This window comes from Anas acuta, chromosome 1 (assembly GCF_963932015.1).
Source record: "Anas acuta chromosome 1, bAnaAcu1.1, whole genome shotgun sequence".
Lineage (NCBI taxonomy): Eukaryota > Metazoa > Chordata > Aves > Anseriformes > Anatidae > Anas > Anas acuta.
This window is the reverse complement of record NC_088979.1, coordinates 160,020,115-160,037,990: the sequence shown is the minus strand read 5'-3', so window position 1 is coordinate 160,037,990 and position 17,876 is coordinate 160,020,115. Positions and strand designations below refer to the sequence as shown.

The following is a 17,876-nucleotide window of genomic DNA, read 5'->3' as shown; positions in this document are numbered from 1 at the left end:
GCAAAACTGACAGCTGCATTTGGATAGAAATGTAGCAAAAGTGAGTAATACAACCAGCAAATCCTTTAACAGTTGCCCACAAATCAAAACCACTCAAAAACTAATTTACTATCCAAAAAAAACAGATGAGCCAGAGATTCAGTGAGATCTAATGGTGCTTTAGCTATTGCTGATCCTATTGTTCAGAAAGGCATTTCCAAACAATCTTCAGATTCTTGAGTAATAGCAATACAAAATAATAAGATAAGTAGCTTGTTAAGAGAGGTAGTTTGTTTTTAGAGCATTACATTTAAGCAAAATTCCCATTCACATAGAATTTTGTGCCAACGAATTCTGCAAAATCAAGCTCACAGATGTCTAAGGCAGGGTCTAAATGATCTAAATATAAACTTATAATGATGGAAGTGCCTTAGGGTATCCAAGACATCTGCATGGGGCAGATAAGATGCAGATCAAAGGCAGCATCAACTGGAATAACAGCTGGAGGCCAGGTGGGGTATCCTTGGGCAGCTCTCACTGTGCAACTGATTTGAACCCCTAGGGTGTGATCCACTTTCAGACTAAAATACCTAAGTGTAGATGTCTACATGTAAACTGACTCTGCTGAATAGCTATGTTCCACTGACTACTAATTACCTTCTCACTGCCCATAACAGGAGTTTAGAAATTTCGCACAAATGCAGTTTTGTTCATTGGGAGTTTTATTTCACATGCCTTATATTTTCTTATATATTTGTTAATTTTTATAGTAGATCTGATAGCATTTATGTTCTTATTTTGAAGAAAAAATATGTTATGGTAGTATTTTTCTTGCCCATTCAATATTATTTAATAATATAGAGGGGAAAAAATAAATAATTATTTTCTAAATGTATTATTTTCAAAAAGATTCCTTGGTATTTTTGATTTGTATTTTAAATATCACAATATTTTTTGTTTTTCTAGACAGAAAAAGGGAGTGCACTACATGAAGCAGCCCTGTTTGGAAAGGTGGAAGTAGTACGCATTTTGCTTGAAACAGGTAAATTTAACTTACAGGAAGCACTGAACAGCTACTCTAAGTATTCCTAATCTGGTGTTTGCCTCCTCACATTTTGTTTATTCAAATTACTGTTATATTTCTCAGCCCTTGCAAATCTAATCACATGTAATTATCATTAAAATAATGTTCTTTTAGAATAAGAAATGAAGATACACAACAGGAACAAAAGTAATGTTTTCACTAAGACTCAGAAATTCCATGTATGAGTCAGTGTATGCCACTGTATTCTGAGAATAAATGTGTTCTGAGAATGAAATGGCTACATAAATTTTTTTTATTCACTCTGAAAGACAGCCAAGAGTATTCAGGTTCAGCAAGGAAATAAAAGGCATTATTGTCCCATTTCTTCTTTTATTCCATTTATTGGAGCCTGTGGTTGTCTCCATGACTTTAAGATTATAAAGCAGTGTAGTCTCATGTCACTATGCCTTAACTGACCTAAGCTGCCTATTGGCTTTCCTCCCCAAACTGTTCTGTAACCACTGTGAAGGGAGGTTTGATTATATGTCATCACTCAGAGATGACAGTGTTATTACATTATGGAGATTCCATATACTCTAACTCTTCATTTCCTGTTTTGCAGACACTTACTTCTAGTCATTTCGCCATGCATTAAAAAGAGGTGATATACCACTGTGCAGTTCTGGCTTTTTATTAAGTAGGATTCTGGGGATTTAATCTCCATTTAAAATTTTTTAGAAATCCCATGTACAAGGCCTAATTCTCCTGCTTCACTGCCACTAGCAATCTGACCAAGGTTGTCCAAGCAATAGGATGCACTGGCTGCATGTTTGATCCCTTGGTACGTCATTCACATTTCATCTTCCTGCATAATATCTTCATCAGAGCCTCAGCATTTTCTCCTCAATATGTCTTCTCATGGTAAAAGAGGTATGGGATACATATATAGATGAGTAGAAGATGAAAAATCAGCTCAAGAGGAACTAGCAGGAGCCTGTTTTGAAAGTGAGAACAATGCAGAGTATGATGAGAGGAGGGGTTATTTAGCAGTTCCAATAGGAAGATATAGAGCTCATTCATAGTCTGGTCATAGCTTTTGCTTTGACTTACCCTTTAGTCAATAGAGGTACATGTTCTAAAAGCTGTATTTATGCATTTATACACACTCATATGTATATTTACCCATAGTTCTGCACACACACCCTGGATGCCCTTGTTCTGCAATTAAATTGACCCAAGAGATCATAAACTAAGCCAGAACAGGTTTATTTCTTTGATCTAGACACCAGAATACTCATTTTCACATTTATTTCCTAACAAACATGCCATCCTGCCTGCTCCTTCATTGCCTGGATAAACTTAGGCTGCCTCTGAAGGAAAGCACTGGGTCTATCAGAATTGCTTTTGTACTGAAAGGAGAGGAGAACATAGATATAGTCCCAACAAACCTATCTACTACATAAGAGTTTCAGAATTATTTGAGGTAAATTATTATCTGAACAACTGTCTTCTCAGATAAGTAAGAAGACCAATAAAGATGAGAATATCCAGAAACAACTCTTCTGAGATCCATGAAATTCCATTATAGTGAGGTTTTACTGATCTTTATTATTAGTGCTTATGGGATTATACCATACAAAAGAAGGAATGTCACAGCTCCTCAACTAAATCTCAGCTTGTGTATATGTGATCTGAGATCTACTTTCAGAAAAAAAAAAAAAGGGTTTTCCAAAATGTTTTTCCATATGGATGACTAAGGAGGAGGCAGAAAGGGATCTGCACATGCCCTCAGAAAGGTAGGGCCTCTTTATATTAATTCACATTAATAGTAAGGAATGGAGAATATCACAGACATATGGGAAGCCCTTAGGCCACAGATAAGTAATACTTCTCAAAGACTAGTACATGTCTCTACTACTGTATGATTGTACAAGACATTGGAGTAGGAACTTCACTGTGAATTCCTTCAACTCTAAATACTCTGAGTTTCTGCAGTGTTCCTCACTTGGTCCCTTTTCATCTAACAATTCTAGCTGTGCTTCAGAAATGGTTCAGATGTTATGAGTAGCATTGCAAAGAAAAAGTGTAAGCTGGTGTCTTCAGACTCTGAAAATAAGCTACCATAGCTAACTAGCCCAGCAATCTTTTGGTTTTATTGTCATTGAGAAAACAAGTATCTCTTTCTCACAAAATGAATTAGGAAACTCTCCCTCAGTAAGGAAATAGCAAAAGCTGCAGCTTTTTCTGGTGAGTAGAGAGATCCCATCTTGCTTCCAGAACATCTTCATAAATCCTGATTCTTCTGATTTCCTCTATTCAGTTTCCTGAGAAGAATCTTATTCTGGTTCTTATGATCTTTCATCCCTCTACTTTTTCTGAAAGTACATCTAAATTAAAAAACAACTTCATTCTTATACCATAAGTTAAACATTCCCAAAGAAGTCCCCACAAGACAAAGTTGAAGATTCATGCAGCAGCATGTGCATCATATTCTCTGAGACCTATCTAGGATAAGCCTCAAACTTTCATCTTTGTGCTTATGTTCACGGTTTGAGCTAATTACTTAGTCAACAGTTTGAGCAGTCTGTGAGTAAATGTTCTGGCTTTGCATACAGCCCTTACACTACATATGGGTATGTCAGTCTTTTCAGGGAGTACAAAACGTTGAAGGTTAATAACTTTTTCAGTGTTGCTCCCAACACACATACTGGTAGTAGGCACTAGAAAAATACTCAATGAATTAGAGAGGACAGGGGAGAGTTAGAATCAAGACATGTAGGAAAAACATTCAGAGTATTTCTTGATTTTACAAAACATTGTTTTCAGAATGGTTGTTTCTTAGGAACAGTCTGTTAAAATACCCCTAAATTTGTTTAAGAAGCTTACTTTATATTGTCATGAGTGACAGAAACATAAAAACAATCCATGTCAGCATGTGAATTTTAGGCTACTAAAGCTTTAAACAGAAATGGATGTTGTACTTCAACTGTAGCACAGCTGTTAATCTGCTGCAGTTGTATAACTGCTTGCATTCAATTTGTCATATAATTGAGTCTGATATGCCACATTTATAATCAGAAGTACTTGAGATTAAAATTTCCACCACAGATCATTCTGTTTTTCAGGAATTGATACCAACATAAAGGACAGTTTGGGTAGAACAGTTTTAGATATTCTTAAAGAACATCCATCTCAACAGTCACTCCAAATTGCTGCTCTACTTCAAGGTAAGTTGTATTCAGTTACATTTGTTAGAGACAAATCAGAATAGCATGGAGGCATACTAAGATATATAGCAATTGCTAATTTTAAAATATATATAAAAAAAACCCTGCGCTTCTTTTGACTTACGAAGGTAAAGTTCTTGTTTGCTAGATACAAAAAATTAAGTGACTGAATACCTGGATTTCAGAGTAAACTCTTCCCTTTTTCTGACAATAGTCATTAGTATGGTGTGTCGCTTACAGTTACTCTTTGTACATTCTTCATTGCAAGAGAACATATTTTAATGTTTCACTACAGTTCCATTCAATTGTGATGGCAAACTAGAATTGAGATACCTGATTCACTCATAAATAACAAATGTGACTGAATGATGATGACTAACTTTCAACACATTTCGTTGCATTTTTCTCATTGTCTTTAAATTAAAAAGAAAATAAAGCAGGCAGTAACCCTTGTCATTATAGCAGAAACAATGTAAGTTTTTTGCACATGTTTGTTCTCATTCGTCTTAGTTTCATGCTGTAAAACTGATGGAACTTCAGATTTATTCACTTTTTTTTTTTTTTTTTTTTTTTTTTTTAACTGTAAAACATGGCATTAAAGTGGTCAAATATGAATGGGTACATAATTCAGCATTACACATCATTCTTTCCTTGTATGAAATTTTCCCCTGCATTTTCAGATTAGTCTTTCATTAGCTGTGTTTGACTAAGGAGATCTCTGCAAGTATCAGCTTCATTTACACATGCATTGATCCTGTCTTTGAATGAGCCATTTTAGTCAGTTCACTATGGGTGCTCCAAGTGTACTAGCTCATGCTTCAGTCTCCCTGATACCTGATAATATAAGCACATTTTCTAGAGAAAATGAGGTCATGTGGCCACACAGTGTCCTTCAGGTTTTCTTTTCTTTACAGACTGGCTAGTGAGCTTTGATAACCTTTTTCAATGAGGTTGTGCCAAAAGATACAAAGTTCTTCTAAGTATAATAAAAATTTTGCAGGCTGGATGGGAGATATTTCTGAAGATGCAGGTTCATGTTATAGCTGAACTGAATTAACAACCTGCTGTTACTGAAAGGGATAGTCTAACTCCTCTCCATCCTTCCTATTTTCTTTTTCCCTTTGTCCCATTCTGTGTTCCTTATCCCCTGCTTCCAGTTATACAGTTCTCTTCCTTATTCCCAGCTTACAGCAGATTGAAAATTTATCTGATTCTATGAATTAACCAGTAATATAATTTATAAATTTATAATTATAGAATATATATAATTCATTACATATATTTAATAGTACATAAAATAATAGAAAACAATGTTGTAATTATATAAATATACATTTGTTTGCTTTAATGAGCTTGTCTCCAATATGAGTCAGGTCCCAGAGTTAGCTCTGTCCCAGGTAACTGGCTGAGATGGTCATCAAAAAGTGGTAAAATCCATCTGAGGCAAGCAGAACTTCCCTCTGCCAGCAGAAGGGAGCTCCTAATTTGATACAGACCATATGGTGAAACTTTATATCTCACTGAGTTGCAACTATGTAGAGGGAAAGAGGGTTATTATCATACCTAAACTTCTTCAGAGAAAGGAAAAGGATCAGCCAGAGCTTCCATTTTCTTAGACATCAAAATCAATCAACCTTCAGACATAAATCTAAGCTTCATTATAATATTCCATTGCCAAATAAAACAGCTGTCATGTTAGTATCTCTACATTGTTCCATTTTATCTTCAGTTTGATATCTCTTACAGTCTCAACCCCACTAATCAACAGTTTCTTCAAAGTACCCTTGCTTTATGAACAGCACCCAAACCTATCTCAAGGGTTTGTAATTTTTATGGGTCAGTAAATGCCCTTAGTTTTTACCACAAAAAATAAATTTATCAATTTCAAGGCTTCTTGGTGCTTTGACATGCAATCTCTTTCATATGTATGCCTTGAATATATAAAGAAGTCTGCTAAGTAGTTTCAGCTCCTATTAGTATGTCTTGTAACAAAGAGCTCTTTATTTTTCTCTGTCTGCCTTATAGTCAGAAGTGATGTGTGCAAGGATGAAAAATGTTTACAAAGATGTCATTTTGAACCTTAAGAAAACAGGAGGAGCCCCTTCAGAACTCTCATGTGGAGCCCAGTGAGATTCTTTTTCATCAGCAAAGGGTTTGCTAAAGCTTTAACCATCAAAGATCAAGTTTGAACTGTGAGAACAAGTTGAAAGATAAAAACAGGAATGGCAGGATTCAGTGCTAGCACTGCTGATGATAGAGCAGACCTATCCCGCCTCTAAAAAGCCAAAGAATGTATTCTTCATTGAAGTGTGGGCATTTATTCCACTGTAGCTGAAAACTCAGTGCAGCACTGGGATTTTGGGAAACCTGAATGTACTGTAATTAAGTTCAACTTCAGTGGGTAATGAATACCATGCAAAGAAAGGTCAAATGCTGAGAGAGAGTTAGAGACTTCCAAATACATTCCTGTTTAACCTCCCATGTACAGATGATTGTCTAGGGAAGCTTACACGTCTCCTTCATGTAGACCTACAGGAAAAAGCAATGAAATGAATGGTGTCAGATACTGTCTGGATTTTGTAAGTTTCTTCTTTTTTTTCTTTACGCAGACACAATGGTATTGAGTTGATTCTTTCACCTTGTTGTCAGGCTAAAGTAAGATTTTATACCCTGGCATTCTTGTTGATTTCTACCATTTCCCCCTTGTATTGTTATGAAACCTAGTAACCCTAGTTAGGTCCTTTGTACAGTTAGGTATCTCTATACAGTTTGTAGTATTAACATAGAGCATAATATTTATTCCTGCCACAAGACAACAGTTTTCAAAATTTAAAACAAAGGCTGAAAGATGCATATAAACAGATTGACTAGAAGGCCTAGAAAATAAAGTGAGTGGTGGGCCTGATAGGTAGTGTTCAATGCTATAAGTAGAGTCAAAAACCAAAGTCATAAGAAAAGATTTGAGGGAGAATAATGAGTTGGTTGTGAGGATACTGATGAGAAACTTCTTTGAAGAGAAAGAAGTTCCTTGAGAGAAGAAATTAATTTACATCTTTGGAAGCAGTTCATGGAGGCAGCAATACTAAATCTGTTCAGCTGATACTAAAACCCACAGGACTGGTAGTTTTCTGTGAATAATACTTCCAGAACTGAGGAACTGTGGATAGAAGTTTCTATTAGTGTTCTGCCTTTATATAAGGATATTTTTAAAAACTAATTTTTTACAGATTATAGCTGAAAAAGAAATAAAAACTTTTGCCAGTGAGGTTTTAGAAGTGATCTTAATGTCTTTGTGATCTTTAGTTTATAATCTTTTCCACTATACTGAGAAAACAGTAATTGAAGTTGCTAAAAAAAACGATGCTTGAAAAGTCTTCCATCTCTTTAAGAGTTTGGTGCATTATCTGATAGATGGCAAATAAATAATTAAATCATTTTCAAGAGCAACCTGAATGAGGCTGATTAAACTACACTCCACCTGAACTTTTTTTTTTAACTGCCTGTTAAATACAGATGGAATTATTAGAATAACAGTTCATGTTTTAATTCTTTGTCTTTCATGTATGTCCCATCTTTTTCTGTGTCTGGCTCAGCTCTGAACTACATTGAGCTTATTTAAAAGTACTTTATAGTATAGTATCAGATCATATCATATAGTATCGTATCATATAGTATCGTATAGTATAGTATAGTATTATTACAGATTCTTTACACGATAAGGGAGAATTAGCTGTTTTGTTGTTATATACTCAAAAAGCAGAGAATTAGAATACTGTGCCAAGTGTGGCTATTCTGCAGTGCACATGCATTTCTTGGATGCAATGAAATGACAGCATTCAGTGCTGAAGCAGTTAACAGTATTGGCACTTAGGGATTTATAATTAGACACTGAAGATAAAAGGGATGTTGCCAAGGCTAGTATTCCTAAAATTAAACCGACCAGCTGTGTTTTAGTTTTAGCACATGTGAACGTGACGCAGGTGCATTCTATACCATCTTTCAACCCTTTCTCCACAGACTACTATGTTCTCTATTAGAATCTTGCTCTTTTACTATTTTTTTTTTTTTTTTCATTTGGAAACAGAATTATTGTTATTATGAAAAAAAAAGGTGATAGTAGAAAAACAGATGAGAAAAGACAGGAGTACCAGGAAGGCACAGTAAGCTCTGCTCTATAGACAATAAGGAGGGAGATGTAATGGAAAGCTCTTTCCTTTCTCTTCTGCTGCTGCTCCTTGAGAAACTAATGTAGTTTGTACATGTTACCTAATTATTCATAGTGGAAAATACATAAGCAGCTGCTAGAGTAGAAGCAGAACCAGGACTCCTCTTTTTTCCCCACAGCTTAAATAGCTGCAATGTCATTAGTGCCGGCCTTTTGTTTATTCTCGCTCTCTGTCTCTCCCTCTCTTTCTGTAGACAAGTAGATTTTCCTCCAGTACGTCTTCAACCTCACTGTAAGGATGAAAGAGATTTCCAGTCTAGGATTTATCAGAACTTTGTGGGAGGAAAAGAATTGGGGTACTAATTAATCTTCCTCCCCCCACCAACTTTTTTTTTTTTTTTTTTTTTTTTTTTTTTTTTTTTTCCTGTGGGGATTTCTCAACTCCTTTTGTAAGGCTATGGTGCAAATGCTGTATAGTATTAACTATGTTAGTTAACTGCTGTTTAGCTGTTTCCTCTGCTACCTCAGAATCATAGCAGCACTCAGTGCTTGTTTCTGTTTATCATCCTTGAACACGTGTACAAATGTCTTCTGATGTGCCTACAACCTAAACATCTACAGATTTCTGGTTTCTCTGGCATTATGCTAAAATTGAGTAATTCGGAATTGTGCTTTTGAAATTCAGGAGGCTAAAGTCAACCCAGCCTCAGCCTTAGCTCAAGCCTGTCACCTTAGCAGATGTGAAGGCAGCAGTTACTGGTTAGTTTCCTGTAATTGGTGCTCCTGTAGAAGCAGGAGGAATTGGGTCATGGTGCCTTTGCTGGGCTGGGGATCATTCCTGCACAAGGGAGCCATTTTGTGAGTTGCTTCTAGAGAGCAGGCTGAGGCAGGATGCAGGGGAGCTGGCGGAGCTCAGCCAGGTGCTAGGAGGCACAGGGAGCTGGGTTCCAGGGGGAGTCCTGGTGAGGACAGAGGCAGCTGTGAAAATAGCTGCTGTTCAGGAGGGCATGAAGCAATGGAGGAGCAAAGGATACAAGCAGTGTGTCAGGGTGGGGCCTGCAGGCCTGCCTCATTCTTCTGATCTAGTTATTGGAGATTCTTCTGTTTAAAAAGGCACGTGTTCTTATTTTAATACTAATCAAATTTCACTTTTTAGAGTTTAAAAAGACTTTTTGGTCTCTTGAACGGAAGTCACTCTAGGGAGAAACTCTGGGTGGCTTGACCCGTGGCTTGGCTGATAGATGCTATCAAAAGGAAAAAGTGCTTATATTAGTTAAAGGAAAGGGACAAAGATCTCTTTCTAAAAGCCACGGTTTATAAATGAAGCAAAAATCAATGAGGAATGAGGACCTAGAGGAGCTGAAGTTAGAGCAAGCCTGAGCCAAGGCTTTCACTGCCCAGGACATTCGGCAGCAACTCCAGCTGAGCTGGGCCCTGTTCCCTTCATGGCTGAGCTTTCTGGCACTCACTGCTCCGTGAGGCGAGACAGCTGCATGTGTCTGCTTACGTGTTAAAGCTTTCTCTTCTGCTTCGCTTTCGCTTCGCACATGTTAAAGTGAGGAAGCTGGACTTCCTGCTGTAGTTTGACGAACCTGATCTCCTTCTACGACAAAGTGACGCGCTGGGTGGACGAGGGAAAGGCTGTGGATGTGGTCTACCTTGACTTCAGCAAGGCTTTTGACACCGTCTCCCACAGCATTCTCCTCAAGAAACTGGCTGCTCTTGGCTTGGACTGGCGCACGCTTCGTTGGGTTAGAAACTGGCTGGATAGCCGGGCCCAAAGAGTTGTGGTAAATGGAGCCAAGTCCAGTTGGAGGCCAGTCACTAGTGGCGTCCCCCAGGGCTCGGTGCTGGGGCCGGTCCTCTTTAACATCTTCATCAATGATCTGGATGACGGCATTGAGTGCACCCTCAGTAAGTTTGCAGATGACACCAAGCTAGGTGCGTGTGTCGATCTGCTCGAGGGTAGGAAGGCTCTGCAGGAGGATCTGGATAGGCTGCACCGATGTGCTGAGGTCAACTGTATGAAGTTCAACAAGGCCAAGTGCCTTAGCACCTGGGGCGCAATAACCCCAAGCAGAGCTACAGGCTGGGAGAGGAATGGTTGGAGAGCTGCCAGGCAGAGAAGGACCTGGGAGTGATGGTGGACAGTCGGTTGAATATGAGCCAGCAGTGTGCTCAGGTGGCCAAGAAGGCCAACGGCATCCTGGCTTGTATCAGAAACACTGTGACCAGCAGGGCTAGGGAGGTGATCGTCCCCCTGTACTCGGCTCTGGTGAGGCCGCACCTCGAGTACTGTGTTCAGTTTTGGGCCCCTCGCTACAAGAAGGACATCGAGGTGCTTGAGCGGGTCCAGAGAAGGGCGACGAAGCTGGTGAGGGGCCTGGAGAGCAAGTCCTATGAGGAGCGGCTGAAGGAGCTGGGCTTGTTCAGCCTAGAGAAGAGGAGGCTCAGGGGTGACCTTATTGCTCTGTATAAGTACATTAAAGGAGGCTGTAGCGAGGTGGGGGTTGGCCTGTTCTCCCATGTGCCTGGTGACAGGACGAGGGGGAATGGGCTAAAGTTACGCCAGGGGAGTTTTAGGTTAGATGTTAGGAAGAATTTCTTTACTGAAAGGGTTGTTAGGCACTGGAACGGGCTGCCCAGGGAGGTGGTGGAGTCACCATCCCTGGAAGTCTTCAAAAGACGTTTAGATGTAGAGCTTAGGGATATGGTTTAGTGGGGACTGTTAGCGTTAGGTCAGAGGTTGGACTCGATGATCTTGAGGTCTCTTCCAACCTAGAGATTCTGTGATTCTGTGATTCTGTGTGACCTTTCTTAGGCATGTATTACCTTCTTGGAGACATATTCCCTACTTCTCTTATTTCCACTGATATGGGACCACTTCTACACTACTACTTTTTGTGCACTATTTTAAAATTAAATAGCTGTAGAAAAGAATGCTACTAAGCAGGCAACATTTCTGAAATTCTTATTATTAGTCCTTATTTAACAGTAATCTTCTGTTTGAGTCAACAGATGTAAAATACTCCATTCTTCCCAGTTTGATGAAGAACCATCTCTAGCATGCGTATATTAGCACATGCGTTACCCACCATGATCCTGCTAGTCATTCTTGCTGTCTGTGGAATAGGATGACATGATGCAGAAAGCTGGTGAAAGATGCATTATGCATTGTCAGGTTGTATCCTGAGCAGACTTTACCCTCCCCATTACGGGAATGAGTCTTTTCTCTAAACTCCATGATACCACAACTGAGGAAAATGTTCTGGTTTGGTTTGGTTTGGTTTTGTTTTGTTTTGTTTTTTGTTTTTGTTTTTTGAGGGTGGGGGGGGGGAGGAAGTGATGGAATCCAGAGCAGTCTTTCAACTACACCATAGTCAGGGCAGATGATGGTTAACCATCATCTTTTTCAGTGAGTTTGGGCAGGCATGAAGATGAATTTCTAACAAGCTGCAGGTGAACTACTGAATTTTGGTGCAGATGAAAGCATCCACTGCTTTTGTGTAGTTTGTCTTTGGCTCTTAAAATAGATCACCTGATTTGTGTCTGTTTCTTTGATAACATTATGGGTAAGTTTTCATTTATCTAGACTACAAGCTCTTACAACCAAATCCATGTCTTTATTGTTCTCACGTGTATTCCATAGAATTTTCAATAGCAGGAAAAACAAGTTAGAAGTCCCACAGAAGTCCAAAACTGTATGGTACTCTTTGTTTTCCTGTTCTAAACCTCTGTAGCACTCTGTGTGCTGATTCTTTTGTGGAGGTTTTCTGGAAATAATTGTGTAGTTTTTAAGTATTTAAGAGACTTACCTCAAACTTGGGGTTTCCACCTCAGAACTAGTCTTCAGCAGGTAAATGCATTGGTCTGAAAATGGGGTTGCCATAGAGTTAAAATAAAGTACTATTTTAAAACCAGAGTCTTGTAGACTACAAAGTCTATAAGACTGACCAGAGTCTTATCAGACTATAAAGTTAAAATTCTTCACAATCCTTCCCCTGCGTTTCCTTTCCTAATATCATTATCCAATAATTTGAACACTCACACCTGGTAGAACTGTATATTTGGTGTGCTTTTGGACAGTTGCAGAATTGTCAAGTATGTATTTTCAGGCATGATTTTTTTTTCTTTTCTTTTTTTTTTTTTTCCCCTTTGGGTCTAACTTCCCTTTTATTTCTCCTCTACCTCATACAATAATGTGACCAATAATATAGCTGACAGAGCTGGAAAACATTCCAGAGCATTTTGTCATGCTGCTGGTTTTCTCATGGTCTCTTGCTTATAACTCATCTTTGCTTCTTTGCTAACAGTACTACATACAAAAAATAAAAATGAAAAAAATAAACTTGACTATTTTCATACAGAGAAATATATGACAGATTATCCAGGGGACCATTACAAGCCATCAGACCTAATGTAGGGCATTTTCAAATCTTACAGACTTAAAAACTGGCAACCTGCATAGCATTCTGAAACTGCATGCTGTTCTCTGCCATTTCCAATTTCATTTTCTCAGATGCCTATTTTATTACAGATTGTATTTGGGTTTTGGGATTTGTTATTTAATCAGGAATAAAAGCAAGCTAAACAAGTGTGTTGTAGGCTGCAGAAATTAAATTAGAGAGATTTTCAGTTTCCAGAAACTCTTCAGTCCTTCAGTGTGAAATTGATGAAAGTGCTTATTGTAGTTCACTGTGGTGTGTGTTGCCATTTGTGCTGTTGTACTTACTGTCTGGTTAGAAAACCTCAGGAAATCAAGCAAGTAAAGATGTAAAATAACTGCCTGAACTGAGAACCATTCACTCTGCTGGAAAAAAAAAATCCACTATTGCATAAATTAATTTCTAATTTATTATTTAATATTTGTCCTGGAATAACATTCATGAAAATCTTAGTGCTTCATTGAGCTAGATTGTGTACAGAACCACATGAAAATAATGTATGTTTACATAAAAATAATAGTAGTGAAACTGAAGTTTATTTTATTCATCATCAAAAACTGGAAAGGGTTTTATAAAAAAAAAATATATATATATATATACTTTTTGTTGGAATAAACCAGTATAATTCATGAGTTTAAGTGTATTTGTGTCTTTAAATTACAGAATATATGGAAACAGGAAATGCAAGTGTTTCAGAGGAACGCCCACTGGAATGTGCAGAACATCAGTCTTGCATTTTGTCCCCAGAAGTTCCTCCATCTCCAAAGGCTAAAAGTAAATACATGTACTCTGTGAATAAAGAAGCTGTATTACATTCTCTTTACCATTAAAATTATATTGCTAACACATTTATACAAACATATGAATTGAAAAAGATAAAGAGATTGATATTGAGACACTTTTTTCTATTATTAACTACCTATCTTGACTGCATACACTGTAATCTGAAATGAAGAACTGTTCTCAAAAAGGACAAGTCACAGACTGATTACTATGTATTACATTATTTGATCTTAAATCTTTTAAAATTATATAGCATAATGCATTTCATAAGTAGAATAGAAGGTTAATAAATATGCCAAAATACTCTGCAGACATACAAGTTAGAGAGAGAATTTGTCACCATGAGTACCTTTTCCAATTGTGTTACATTTGGATGACTCTTTCAAGGATCATTTGGGTACAGCTCTCTCATTCTTCTCGCAGATAAGCCTTCAAACATTGCAACGTAATTCTGCTGTTCCATGAAAACCATCCTATTGTAGAACCAAACCTCATTACTGGCTTCTAAAATCATCCAAAGTTAAAGGCTGTTGGCAAATAACTCTGCTTCTCCTTGTTTTTCTTTTTTCTTTTTTTTTTTTTTTAACCCCTTTTGCCATGAGAGCTTAATTCATGAGAAAACTAAGCTTACTGCTTTACTGCTGCAAGCCAGGTTCTGATCTTCAGGGTGAAAGTAAACAAATACTCTAATACCAGTCACATTTCCCATTGGGATACTTAACAGTTATGTAATGTATGAAAAGATAGATCCTTTAACTTTAGTAGAATCATTCATGAAGTCAGCTACACTATGCAATAGAAATGTCCATCCTGAAATTAAGTAGTAAATAATTCTAATATATGTTTTACTTCTTAATGAAGTCATGATCTCTCATTCCATTTTTCCACTTGCAAGATATAAATACTGTAAAATATGCTAGTTTTCTTTTCCTCATCTGTTGTTTAATCTGATTGTAAAGGAAAGAAATTGCACATTATCCCATCCATCCATCTGTCATTTTCTAACAATGTAATTTCAAATAATTTAAATTTAAACCCAATTTGGAAGAGAGAGAAATGTATCAATTATCTTCCTGTGACTTTCATGAAAATAGATATTTGGATAGAGGGGAGAGACATTAACTAGTACCTGCACTAAAAGAAACTTAGGCAAAATTCATCATTTATGCATTCTTTCTGGCAGCAGTTAGCCAGTTAGCATACACTTACAGACACATCAGGCAACACACTTGCAGTTCCATCTCACCACACTCAACTCATTCATGCCCAGTAAGAAATATTGCAAGGCACATGTAGAAGAACATGAAGTTTTTGCACAGAGAGCAAGCTAGGGGAAGTGAACATGAATCTGTAGGAAACAGTAGTCCTGTGTTTTCTTGGGGGCACTCAGCATGTTTTTAAAATTGTTCTTAACATTCAGGTCTTTTACTTCTGATTTTACTTAATATTAATCTGCAATAATTTCAAATTTCTAAATAGAAAGCTGAATATAAATAGTCCTGATTGCACCTTTGTTTCATTTACAGGTTCTGTGTGAACTTACCATTGACTAAGAGCAACAAGAGTTTTGAATACATAATTTCTGTTACTTTGATATTAAAATTCATTTAGATGTTTTTAATTAACAACTACTGTTATTGGCTCTAAAAATGCAGTCATAACTGGCCATAATTGTAATTTATAAAAATTGTAATTTATAAAATATTTTAGAATAAATTGTGTCATTAATGCTTACATAGCATACTGAACAATGGAAAAAAAATGGAAAAAAAGGCTATGAAGAAAAATGGCACATAAAGAGCTCTAGACCAAGCAGAAAGAATCTTATCTGGGGCTTCTTTAGTTACATCAATGTACATGTACATGTACTGTACTGTACAAGCAGTTTACATATGCTGAGCTTAGTATGCTCATTCTGTTTATTCTTTGCTGCATTTTGTTCCCAAGGATGGAAAAAAAAAAAGAATTATCTCTGTATTTTATTGAGTAGAAGGACTGTAGATTCCAACAGTATGACTCTTGGAAAACATTCGAGAAGAGGTTTCTTATTTGCCTCTGGAAAAAAAACTTTGCTTTCATTTACATGTTTATTATTATTACTAAAGATAACTGTGTAACACATATGCAATAGATTATCAGGACCTAATGGAATTGTTCCTAAGAAGCAGGTTTTTACTCCGTGGAGTTCTGCTGCTGCCAGTGGGCTATTTGCTGAAGTTAACACTCAATGTGATTCTAATCTTTTATTACTCAATGTAATTATAATAGTAATCTTTCTAATACTGCCCTCAGTGCAGACATACAAAACACATTGTCCTACTGTTTTAGTAAACTGCTTAAGTGAAGCCATCTGATAAATGAAGGAGAAATCATGAAATACAATACAGAATGCACTAAATATGGGATTCTTATAGTCTGCTGTAGGGCGGTATATTTTAAACTTTTGATTTTATCCCAGTATACCCTTTGACCATTCCAATAAATTGGGTCCTGGGAAAGTGAGCAAGGATTATTTGTAAAATATTGCAACTTTGATGAGACAGATGTGCATTCTCAGAAACTCAGTTCCAACCTAATTAAGAGCTTATGGAACCTATGTAATGTCTTAACTGATCACAGCAGCAAATATGAATACAATGCAGAGTATGGAACGGTAATTTTTTGTGTTTATAGCCAATTTCCTTTTTTTGGATTAACCTCACATGGTTAACCTCACAGAATTGTGCATGAAGATCACTGTTTATATGGTCAGGCATGGAATGTAAGAAATATTAAGCAAAAATGTAAAAAACATGCATTTCCTTTTTCGGCATAAATAAGCTCTGATATTCTTAGTATTGACTAACGGTATGTCTGTTTTTAAAGGTGAAGCTGTGACGGGAGAATTATCAAAGCTCTTAGATGAAATCAAATTGTGCCAAGAAAAGGAGTACTCTTTTGAAGATCTGTCTCATACAATATCTGATCATTATCTGGACAATTTTAGTAAAATATCAGAGGAAGAACTTATGACCAGTGGAAGCCAAACCAAACTTAATGTAGTAAGTAAGATGGGATACAAAGACATTTTATATATATATATATATATTTTATATACCTAAGAAAAGCTTTTGATTGCACCACTAATATGACCAAAAGCTCAGGCTAGTTTGTCTTTTGAGCATGGGGAGTGCAAGGAGATGGTGAGTTTTTCTGAGAAATCCATTGAAATCAGTGTGCTTAGTACTATACCTGAGACTAAATGCTTATAGGATCTAATCAGAAGTGCCCCCCAAAATAAGAAGCTAACCATCATCAGTTATGATTCCTACACATTCTATTTCCTGGTAATTAATGGTATTAAAGACAGAGTGTCTAATACTGAAAATTGTTATGGTTCTGATACTTCAGTGATTTCCAACTGCAGTTAAAAATTTAACTTGATTAATATGATTCGTGTGAATAAAGTCCTGTAGGATTCGTTTTTTCATTACATGGTAACAAGGCACTTTTTTTTTTTCCTTTTAACTGAATTCTCTTCCTCAGTAAGTAAAGTAAATGGAATTGCCCAGGAAATAATGCATGGAATAGGGTGAAAATATTAAATCCTAAACTTCTTTTTTTTTTTTTCCATAAGTTAAGAGCAATTATGCTCATGTGCGGGGAGAAGCATAGCAAGTTAAGGAATTTTATGTGTTGAAGGATTGATTACAATACATGTAGACAGAATGAAATTTACAAAGATGATTAGCTGCTCCTAAGTGCAGTAGCTACTTTTATAAATCCCTTCTACTTTCGAGCAATTAGATATGTAACTCAAATTTAAGTCAGTCTAAACAAGGTACTGAACCCATTAAAGCATTTTTATGCATCTTTTTAGTGTCTCTCTGTATTTAGGTGCTAACTGCTATTTAAATCTGCTCAGCTACTGTTTTGCAGAAAATGTAATCCATATAACTCTGTCTACTTGGAATGGAATTTTTAGTGACCTAAATGAAATAGAATGTGAATAGGAAGTATTCAGCCAGTAAATCTGTAATTTACCTGCAGCCGATACGTCAGGCAAATACATTTGCTGAGATTTTATCTACTTGTTTATTGAACCAGAGGTGTAAACAAATCTTCAGAAACAGGGACTAGTAAAAGCATACTGTGTCTCCCTCCTACCAGTGAAACAAGCTTTTCTTTCAAAGAAAACTAGAATCAGGGTGATTGTACACACTCCAGAGCATGTTTTCCCTTAGAGTAGACCCAACTACACAGGCATATATATG

General features: G+C 36.8%; 1 protein-coding gene across 6 annotated transcripts in view; it reads left to right on the top strand.

Moving 5' to 3' along the window:
* The window catches only part of ANKS1B (ankyrin repeat and sterile alpha motif domain containing 1B), a 433,040-nt gene that overhangs the window by 69,520 nt on the left and 345,644 nt on the right, over positions 1-17,876 (top strand). For 5 of the 6 annotated variants that reach the window (XM_068668849.1, XM_068668847.1, XM_068668848.1 and 2 more), the window contains 4 exons: positions 946-1,021; positions 4,129-4,230; positions 13,504-13,614; positions 16,489-16,664. In XM_068668849.1, coding sequence (XP_068524950.1) covers positions 946-1,021; positions 4,129-4,230; positions 13,504-13,614; positions 16,489-16,664 — 465 coding nt within the window. The remainder of the gene's footprint in view (positions 1-945; positions 1,022-4,128; positions 4,231-13,503; positions 13,615-16,488; positions 16,665-17,876) is intronic. The other variant, XM_068668850.1, reaches the window with a different exon arrangement.